A 10,407-nucleotide genomic window follows, 5' to 3' on the forward strand; every position below is an offset into this window, starting at 1 on the left:
ACTCATGGTGGTGTCCAGGCAAGAGCAACTGGCCAAGGCGCCTTCCGGGAGGCCACAGTGAGCAGTTCTGTTTCCACGGGCAGGGCTGTGGGCCAGGCTCAGTCCAGCAGACTCCCCAAGGCAGGGGGAGTACAGAATTCCAGGCACCGCCCCACTGGGAATAAGAGCAGGCTTCCCAGGATAGGGTACTGAGCTACCACCCACTTCCTAGCTTGTTGCAGGGCACAGTGAGGCAGTGCTGATGTAAACCTTCAGGGATGCTGCTTATTGGAAGAGGTTACATTTGGTAGAAGAGGTACTGGCCTTGGTGGCAAGCAGGGCTCTCTACACTTGATCCAGGCAAATCAGCTCACCTCACTGAGCCTCGCTTTTCTTGTGCATATCATGACCCTCATTACACCTCCATGTTACTGTGTGCATTGCATGAAAAAGTGCCCATCTGTCTGCAGACCCTGGAGCTAGGCATAGGGTGGTGGTTCTCCTGGTTCTGTAAAGGGCTTAGCCTGAAGGATGCAAAGGTGTGGTCTGTTTGGGCTGGATTGAACTCAGTCTGTCGGTGAGCTTGCACAGTGTCACTGGGGTTTAAGAATGCACCACTGATTGAACTCTGCTCACATGCCAGGCCCCATGTGGGGGCACCTTGTGAAAAGATATGTTTATTGTGCAGCCTGAGGAGGAGGGCATGGAGACTAGGGGCCTGGGTGTGAGTTTGGTACTTCCCTCACCCTGCACTGCTGGTACAGTGGGTGGTGGGGGCTGCCTGTCCCACCTTGCACAGTGGGGCTCAAAGGAAGCTGAGAGTGGAGACCCAGCTTGTACCCTGCCTCCCTGGGGGAGGTGTTCCCCCTCTGTGAGCCTGCTGCTGTCCTTCAGGCTGCCAAGGTGTCTGTTTGGGGAGGTGGCCCAGCACACACCCCATGCTGCATGGTTGGCAGCCACAGGCCTAATGCAGGCCACACCCCAGCACTCCCTGAGCTGGCCCGGTTCAGGGCTCTTTACTGTCTTAGAAGAACACCTGCCATTTGCTGAGCACCTGTGACACTCTGGGGACTTAACATTTGGCCTCCCCCTCTGGGAACTTGCACAAATAAAACGACCTTCAAGATGCTTTAAGCACCCATCCAAAATGGCCCTTAATTGACTTTTTTTTTTTTTTTTTTTTTTGAGGAGGGGTTTTTATCTTTTTTTTTTTTTTTTTTTTTTTTTGAGACGGAGTTTCACTCATGTTACCCAGGCTGGAGTGCAATGGCGTGATCTCGGCTCACTGCAACCTCCGCCTCCTGGGTTCAGGCAATTCTCCTGCCTCAGCCTCCTGAGTAGCTGGGATTACAGGCACGCACCACCATGCCCAGCTGATTTTTTGTATTTTTAGTAGAGACGGGGTTTCACCATGTTGACCAGGATGGTCTCGATCTCTTGACCTCGTGATCCACCCGCCTCGGCCTCCCAAAGTGCTGGGATTACAGGCTTGAGCCACCGCGCCCAGCCTCCTTAATTGACTTTTAATTATACTAACAGCATGTGCATTTCCATGTAAAAAGATGTTACAGACCAGGCCAAAGTCCCACTGGCCACCACCACCCCAGTCCAGCTCCTGTCTTGCTCCCCAGGGCATATCCACTGTGATCGATTTGGCTGGGCCCTTTTACACCCCCTTCTTTGCTTTACTTTGTGTATATGTGCCCAAGAAAAACCTTTCTCTCCTCTCCAGAAGGACAGGTGGAGGGAAGCGCCCCAGACAAGGAAGCCGGCAACCAGCCCCAGAGCAGCGATGGGACCACCTCATCTTGAGTCTGATCTCGTCCAAGTAGGCTGGACGAGATACCTTCTGTCCCCTCCCAGAGGGGGAACCCTGGCACTGGCCCAGCAGCCTCTTCTCTGAGCCCCATGTCCCAGATAAACCAGGCCAGACTGAGAAGGCTCCCCAGAGGCCTCTGTGGCCTCCACTCCGGGAAAGCCCTCTGCCCACACCCACAGGCTCCACATTCCCACCACCTTCTCACCATGCCCAGGTACACTTTCAAGACACTGTAACCACAAATGTTATTTATTGAGCTGGTGCCGGGACTTGGGCGGGGCCCTGCCCTACAGTGAGCAGCCCATGCAAGAACGCTCCTCTCACGAGCGGCCTGGGCAGGGACCCTGTCCCAACACCAACACCTCCTTTCCAGCCCCAACCTTCTGGGTCAAGACCTTCTTGTCCCTTTTTTAGAAAACACTTTTAAACTTTTTAAAAATTTTAAACCTTTTTTTCAGCAGAGACGGAGAGAGCTGACAATCAATTCACATTTTTTTAAGCCATTTTAGCTCAACTCTCATTGTCTGTGCAGCTCTGAGGTTCCCTCATGGAGCTTCACAGGTCCATTTTTAGGGAAGGGATTTTGGCTCAAAACTATTTGACCACCTCTGCCCTTTCTACCAGGATAAGTGACACCTAGGACCCAGGAAATAAATGCTGATGATTTGTGTGACTGGTTTAAGATTATTTCTCCTTAAAGCAGCAAAAACAGGTGTTGGGCCTTATTTTCCCCAAGTCCACAATTAGCCGACTTGCCCCAAGCTTCTGGAGCGTAAGATTCTGAGAAGATGGCGGCGTTCTGCACAGGCCAGCACCACTCCGAGGCCCAGTGTCTGATGAGCACTCTTCCATCTCGTCTGCTGTCACCCCAGCTGCCAGTTTTAGGAACTCAAAAGCAAGGTTTACGCCTTAAAACCTAGAATTAGGAGGGGCTCAGAGTTCAGGGAATGTTTGAGCAGACAACCAGAGAAGCCTTGTTTCTTCTGGAAGGAGGACAGTCTCTGGACCCCTCTTGGCCCACAGTGTTAGGAGCTCTGGCCTAGCATTCACAGCCTTCCCTGGGCTCAAGCCCTGCTACTGAGCAGGCTGACCCTAGCTCCTTCCATTTTCACCCTGCCCAAGACCAAATTACATGCCACATGCTGCATGATACCAGCCATGGGCTGCTTTATTGAGCACCAGATTTTCAGTACAAGTTGCCACAGAAGGAGGGGTTTAGATTCAACCATGCCCATGTGCAAGGGCGCTGGTCCCTGTCCAGGGCACATAATCAGAGAAGTGAATCAGCCATGCCGAGGTATACGTGTGTGCAGAAATGGACACACAGGCTTCAGGAGCATCAGTAACTGACCATCGAGATCATGGTCTTCTTGGAAGGAATAAATTTAAGAATGTTGCTCAGCCCCACAGAGTTGGGGTGACTCCGCAGGGTGAAGGCTTGTAGGGGTGGCGTCCTCAGTGGTGCTGCCCTGCTCGTTGGTTCAGAGAAGCAGAAAGATCAGGCAACTTGGAGTACCCAGGATGTTGTAAAAATCATAGGACACCAGAAAAGAACTCCATCCTACTGATGGCAAGGAGATGCCATGCCAAGACCATAGTGGTAGAAAGGAGCAGAACAGGCCTGGGCCCGACTCCCTGCCCTTAGCTTTGGGCAGCCATGGAGATGTCCCAGTCTCCCCAGATCTTTGGGACTGGGCTTCAGAAAGTCCCCTCTTCAAACAGCCTCTCAAGAAGTTATATGGAAAACAAGCCAATCTAATGAGATGCTGCTCCCGGCCAGGGCCCAGAAACCAGGGAGTCATCACACCTTCTTGGCGCTGCCCAAGAAAGGAAGAGCATCTTGCTAGAAGTCCCACAGAAAGCCAGGCTGGAGCCAGCACAGGGCAACCGCCCAAAAGCTCAGACAGGAACCTACCTGCAGAGGCTGAAGGTGTCATCCCATAGGCTTTATAGAGGAGGTCGAGAAGCTCCCTCTTCTCATCTTCTGGGAGGAAACTGGAGTTGGCTGCATTGATGTTCTGGAAGGGCCAGAATTCAGACAACATGGAACCAGAGAACAAAAAAGGCAGCTCTTGCAATGTAGTGATAGTCCATCCTCTTCACTGAACATGGGCAGGTATGCTTAGAGGGGAGGGATTTGTCCACTGTCACACGGCAGCAAATGCCAGAGTAGAGACCATGGGGTCGTGTTTTTAATGTGTCATTATGTGATAAAGGGCTGCAAGAAGGAAGTTGGGGAAACCTTTGAAACAGGGTGGCATGTAGAGGGGGCAGAGATACCCCAAAGACACCTGCAGGAATGGACCCACTCAGCCTGGGATCTAAGAACAACCTGAAGAGAGCATGCAAGACTTCATCGCTGGGCACACCTTTCTGGGGAGATGGTTGACAGCTTTCATTGGCTTCTTAAAGGCACTCAACTCAAGCAAAGGATCAAAAACCTGGTCCTAGGTCAGGACATCAACCCAAGGATGTCTTCTCTGCGGAAAGTGTCTAGGTTGGGCTTGTCTTGGACTGTTCAGGCAAACTTGCTCCCTCTCCCCAAAAGGTCCCAGGCCCTGGGCAGGACCTGTAGATCTCATACTCCCAAACCCTAGTCAAGGCCAGTATGGCTCACACCCACTCACCAGCCTCTTAAACTCCTCTTCAGTAAAGCCCATGTCCCGTTTGGTCATCTGGTAATCAGTGTCCAGGGTGGACTTGAAGATGAGTGGGTCATCTGTGTTGAGTGAGTAGTTAGCCTGGTCATTTCTGAGACTGCGGGAGGGGGAGGGGGAGAGAATGATCCTCCTGTTACTCCTACATCGTCACAGCACACTGATGTTCACCCACCTTTGATCCTCACAGCAGCCTCAAACAGATCTGAAAGAGCTGATCCTTGTGCAGAGGGGGAAATAAATTCAGAGAACTCAGGTGACTTGTCCATGACTTGCCCAAGGCTACATAACCAGAAACTCCAGACTCCAACCCATCCTGCAGCCCAGAGCTGGGCAAAGGCAGCTGAGGGACCAGACATGGGAACCATGCAGAATGATGACCAGTGGTGGTGGGGGGAGGGAGCCAAAAAAGTAGCATCCCCTCCAGCTGCCACCCTCTCTAACCTTCCCGTCTGCACCCTACCCTGCTTGTTCCTCAGTCCCACTGGAAGCGGGCTATTCCAACATACCACAGAAGCTGTTCTTAGCACGATCCCTGACCATCATCTTATATCTAATGATCTTTCCTAGCTCTGACCATAATTGACGCGTATAGCAGAATTTAATAATGCTGACTGTTTCTTGAAACCCTTTCCCTAGATTTCTCTGACATACTTTTGACTTTCTTCCTACTTGTGTCTTTTGCTGGTCCCTTAAATATCATTGTCCTTCTGGGTTCTATCCTAGACCCACTTGCTCTACCACCTCCTGGGGCCACTGCTTCTCCTTCAACCACCATATCTGTGCAGATGACTCCTGGACCTTTTTCCAGCCCATGGTATACCCACGTGCTTCCAAGAACCTCCACAGGTGCCACATGTTCCTAAGGCAAGCCTCAAGACCCCCTTGTCTTCAGAACATCAGAGCCCAAGTCCCTCCTCTTCTCATAAGCTTGGCAGATGGATCAGTGCTGGCCTGATATTACTCCTAGGGCTTGGCCCTGGTTAGACTACAGGATGGGAGCCAGGGAGGATGGAACAGACCCTCCAGTGGAAAGCTTTAAGATGGCATTCGGGAATGCCTGGGGGTCCCAAGGGTCAGGTGCCAAGTACAGAAAACATACTGGCAGGAGAGATTCCTGCTTCCTATGCGATGCCCAGGAGGCAGAGTTGGGGGAATTTGAAGTGTAGAAGCTTCCCTCAGAGCAGCGGAGCATTGTGCTGAAACTGAATGAGCTGTAAGGCCCCACCTCTGCTGGTTAATCTCAGTCAAGCCACAGCACATCTGGCTTCAGATTCCTCGTCTGTAAGATGAGGACAGCAATGCCTGCTTCCCAGGGCGTCAAAGAGATTTCATATCTAAGAGACCCGGCATGGGCCGATGCCTGTTTCCTACAGTTTCCTCCCTCTTTGGCCTTCCTGGAACAAAACTGAACAGGGGACCAGAGCTCACCGAACAACTGCATGCTCCGTGTCCGGCTTCCAGGCACCAGTGAGGTAGCTGGACCAGGGGCATACCTGGAAGAGCAGGTGTGTGGCTGGCAGGGATGGCCCAGGCTATGCTGATCCCTCCCCCCATGTCTGGGCCTGGGGCCACCCCTTCAGCTCCTGGGACACACCCTGCTTTCTGCCTCTCTATATAGGAAGTGGGGACAGCCGGGGATGGTTCCTCCCCACTCCTGGGCCCGCTCACCTCGAAGTGCATGTTTGCCTGCCGCAGCCTGTCATAAAGGTCCTGGTCTTCCAGGGTGTGGTAGCCATGTCCCAGCCGCTCTGTCTTGAGTATGTCCACAGCCTGTAGAGAAGCAGAATGGAGCCAAGTATGGGAGAAAGCAGGGAGGAAGGACCCCATGGCCAGCCCAGGCCCTCACCTCTTTTACCACCACGGCTGAGCCCACCTCCCCGGCGTGGACAGTACGGTGAATGCCGCTCTTCAGAGCCTCCTGGAAGGGGGAGAGCCAGGTCAGGTCATGGGCGCCCTAGAGTGAGGGCCTCTGCAGGCCCTGCCTTGACACGCTGTGGAGCTTGAACCTTCCCACAGTCAGGCTGCCTCCTTCAACAGCATGGGGAAACCTGTCTTTTACCCCCCAAGTCTTTAAGTAGTGGCTGTCACTTATTAGCCAGTTACCATGTGTCAGGCAGTATATGAAGTGACTTGCGTACATTATCTAATATTCACAACTATTACCCATTTTACGACGGGGGACTGAAGCTCAGGAGAGTCAAGTAACATGACTAAGGTCAGACAGGAAGTGTGGAACCAAGCTCTGAGCTCGGGCAGTGGGACTCCAGAACCGTGACCCTTCACCACCATGCTGCACCCCTTCCACAGGAAGCACATTCATCATTAGGCTGGAAGGGGCTTTTGAGATATCAGCTCCAACTCAGTCATCCCAATAGATGAACCAGAGGCCCAGAGAATACGCAGTCTTGCCCAGGGTCACACAGCAGATCACAGCCAGAAGCAGGCCCAAACACAGGACTCCTAACACCAAGTGAGGCTTTTTTCTTTTCTTTTTCTTCCTTTCTTTCCTTTCTTTTTCTTTCCCTCCCTCCCTCCCTTCTTTTCTCTTTCTTTTTTTTTGAGACAGGGTCTCCCTCTGTCACCCAGACTGGAGTGCAGTGGCATGATCACAGCTCACTGCAGCTTCAACTTCCTGGACTCAAGCGATCCTCCCACCTCAGCCTCCCAAGTAGCTGGGACACACCACCATACCTAATTTTTTTAATATTTGCAGAGATGGGGTCTCACTATGTTGCCCTGACCGGTCTCAAACTCCTGGGCTCAAGCAATCCTCCTCCCTCAGCCTCCCAAAGTGCTGGGATTATAGGCATGAACTACCATTCCTGGCCTGGGGGACTTCCAGTTTCAAGCCTTAAGACCCAATCAAGACACACTTCAGAACTCAAGAGACCCCATGCTCCCCGGTTCTTGTGATTTCTCCCAACTATGGGTGGGAGGCAAGCTCACCCAGGGCCAGCCTCTCCATTCCTTCTCACAGGACCCACCTCGTAGGCCTGGACATGTCCAGAGAAGAGGCTGCTTCCTTGGATTGTCTCATCTCCAGCCAGGTCGATGGCCACCACGGTCTGCTGCTGGTACTTCTTACACAGCTCTACCACCTCAGGGGACCAGTCTGTGGGCAAGATGCCCGCCCAGGCTCTGTCATCAGCACCATGGAGAGACCTCCCTGCCCACCTGCCTGCTGTCCTACCCAACCCCCCCTCCCCAACCCTGCCCCATGGGAGGCCAACACATAACAGGGCTCAGTGTCTTCAAATCCAAACTGCTACGTCCTAACCACATGGCCTGCGGGAAAACTGCTGTGTAGGGCCTCAGTTTCCACCCTTTTCGGAAAGAACACTGCCAGCTACTGCACAGGGTCGTGGCAAGGCTTTGCCAAGGCCATGTGTGTAAAGCACCACCGACAGGGCCTGAGCTCAGTAAATGACACACGGACCCTTCTCTCCCCTGTGTTTCCAACAGTGCTCATGGTAGGCTTACTCCCACGCGCACATGAGGAAATGGAGGATAGTGTAACTTGTCGTCTAAGAACTCTCAAGTATTACAAAGCATATTGCTAATGTATTATGTACTTTTAACCAATAAAGTTATTATGAAGTGTTTATGAACGAACATAGGCTTTGGAACTAGATGTCCCTGGATGCAAATCCAGGGTTCATGCCTTCCAAGAGGCTGCACCCCACTCCCCCTCAATTTCCTCATCTGTCAAATGGGAATAAGCAATGGTAGTTCTACTATACAGCCTGCTGCGAGGATTAGAGGAGATGTGTGCAGGTAGCTTTGGTTCTCACTAATCCTGGGGGTAAAGGAATGAAGTAAGTGTGATCATCTCCTTAAGAGAGTGCACAACTGAGGTGTCTCAGTGCACAACCAGAGAGCCGGTGTGACCTGCCCCAAGTCACACAGTGAGGCTGTGCACCACGAGGCACAAACTTGAGATCTGATCAGCATCAGTGACAAAGGAGACCCCTCAGAAATCCGGGAAATCAGACCTATTCACGGCTTCTGTGGCCCAGACAGGATAGAGCCTGGTCCACAGGGTCTCAAGGGAGGAACATGGGCTGATTTTTGTTTTCAATAGTTAAGCTCCTATTTGGTGTTGAGTTTCCAGCAGGGTGGCTGTGAAGGCATGGCATCCCTAGGGAGAAAAGTACGTCTCTAGGAAGTTGTGAGCCTGCCTAGGAGGTCTCCAGTCATTTCAGGAAGCCCCGAGTTCCTGACAGTGGGCTCCAGGGGACACGATGGGGGTGTGGGGCACAGGGGAGGTCAGGTATGGCCCCACTGCTAGGCCAGGAGGTCAGGGCCAGTGTCAGGTGGGCAGCCCTGGGCAGGGCGGTGATCCTACTCACTGGGCTGGTGGCGCATGCAGCACAGGATGGACCGGGCCTTGACCCCGAAGTCTCGCTCCCCCTCCTGCAGGCCCTGGCCCACTAGGGCCACCACCTCGTCTGGGGTGAGGTCCCCTCTGTGTGGGGAGAGGAGTAGGGATGGGCCTGAGGCAAAGGGAAGGTCAAAGGGCAACTTTGGGACTGGGACAGAGGAAGAGGAGGCTCTGGGGAGGACCCTCTTCCCACACTGACCCACTGCCTCAGAGGAAAGACTGGCAGAGATGCCCCCAGGCCATAGCATGTCCCTTCTGGCCCTTAAAGCAGCTGGGTGCCCCATGATCTTAGTGGGAGGTGTGTGGTGTCCACACGGCCCTCCCCACCCCCATAGGGAGGGCATTGCTAAGCTTGGGACTGGCATGGTGTTCACACTCGATATGTGTCAGAACCATGGCTCAGAGAGTGGCTCTGTGATACCACTTAGGGATCCATGGGGGTCCAGGCAGGGGGCTGGAAATGGGCCAGACTCACTCCAGTTATGAAGTTAGAGCAGGACCTTTAGAAGTTGCTGCCTAAGCAGATTAACATTCCTGGACAGCAGGCCTGTGGCCAGAGCTGTGGGTTGCAAGACACAGCCAAACACTTGTGCCCAAGGTAAGAATATAACCCCAAGGCGAGGATGGGAACCACGTCTCTTGTGACAGAGTTAAATCCATCTTTCTGAGCCCATGGGCCAGACTGGGGGCAGGGGTAAGAGCAAGGTCTTGCTTGGGTCAGGGACTCCCAGCAGTTTGCCCTTCCAGACTGAGGGCTGAGCCTCCCAGCCACACCCTCAGCACTGCTCTTCCTGGGCCATCACTCACTCAGCCTGGTTCCAGGGGATTGGCTCCACTTTGGAGTTGGCCAGCAGGTGAGGGCTGTAGCGCACCTCCACGTACACCACGCCCTCTTTGGCCTTCATCTCTACAAACTCATAGGCGATCCTTTTGATAGCCTCCCGGCAGCCCCTGGGAAGAGAAGAAAGGGGTTGGAACCATTCCCTAAGTCCCTTGGGAGCTCTGGGAGAAAATGACGTCCCCAAACCTTGTCAGATTAAACCCACTTCTGGCCCTTCCTCATCCCCCAGACCCAAGCTCTGGGCATCCACTGGATAAGATTCCAGACGCTGGACAAGTCCTATCAGCTCTACTTCAGAAGTGCATGCCAGTTCTCACCCCTCCGTCCTGGCTTGAATCACGCCATCTCTAACTGGCCTCCCTGTCTCCATGCTGGCCTCTGTCATCCTGTTTTTCACCCAGCAGCTGGGACAATCTTTTAATAAGATAAATCAAAGCATATCACTTCTCCCCTCCAAGCCCCAATAGCTTCCTGCCACAGAGAATGAAATTGCAACTCCCAGATCCCGCGCACAAGGCACACATCCTCCAGGCCTTGCCAGCCTCCCCTATTTTCCTTCTCGCTCATTCCCTGAGGCCGCCAGAGCCTTCTTTCTAAGGACAGTGGTACTTGTTGCCACTCAGGGCCTTTGCGTCTGCAGGCCTGCTCTTCCCTGATACTGTCCCACACTGTGTCTCTGCCCAGTCCCCTGGTTTAGAACCAGCTCAAGCTTCACCTCCTCAGAGAG

The 10,407-nt window shown here is 53.2% G+C and overlaps 2 protein-coding genes across 15 annotated transcripts in view; one reads left to right on the top strand and one right to left on the bottom strand.

The window, feature by feature from the left end:
- The window catches only part of PKIG (cAMP-dependent protein kinase inhibitor gamma), a 96,942-nt gene extending 94,471 nt beyond the window's left edge, over window positions 1-2,471 (top strand). For all 4 annotated transcript variants that reach the window (XM_017541183.2, XM_017541186.2, XM_017541184.2 and 1 more), the window contains exon 4: window positions 1,712-2,471. In XM_017541183.2, coding sequence (XP_017396672.1) covers window positions 1,712-1,791 — 80 coding nt within the window. In that variant the 3' untranslated portion in view covers window positions 1,792-2,471. The remainder of the gene's footprint in view (window positions 1-1,711) is intronic.
- Window positions 2,472-2,941: 470 nt separating this feature from the next.
- ADA (adenosine deaminase) overlaps window positions 2,942-10,407 on the bottom strand; it is a 118,906-nt gene continuing 111,440 nt past the window's right edge. For 4 of the 11 annotated variants that reach the window (XM_037742985.1, XM_037742984.1, XM_017541172.2 and 1 more), the window contains 9 exons: window positions 9,647-9,790; window positions 8,808-8,923; window positions 7,443-7,570; window positions 6,305-6,376; window positions 6,127-6,228; window positions 5,887-5,951; window positions 4,426-4,555; window positions 3,699-3,816; window positions 3,280-3,662 (listed from right to left, as the gene is read on the bottom strand). In XM_037742985.1, coding sequence (XP_037598913.1) covers window positions 3,280-3,662; window positions 3,699-3,816; window positions 4,426-4,555; window positions 5,887-5,951; window positions 6,127-6,228; window positions 6,305-6,376; window positions 7,443-7,570; window positions 8,808-8,923; window positions 9,647-9,790 — 1,258 coding nt within the window. The other 7 variants (XM_037742989.1, XM_017541177.2, XM_037742987.1 and 4 more) reach the window with 5 other exon arrangements.

This window comes from Cebus imitator, unplaced genomic scaffold (genome assembly GCF_001604975.1).
Source record: "Cebus imitator isolate Cc_AM_T3 unplaced genomic scaffold, Cebus_imitator-1.0 Scaffold132, whole genome shotgun sequence".
Classification (NCBI taxonomy): domain Eukaryota; kingdom Metazoa; phylum Chordata; class Mammalia; order Primates; family Cebidae; genus Cebus; species Cebus imitator.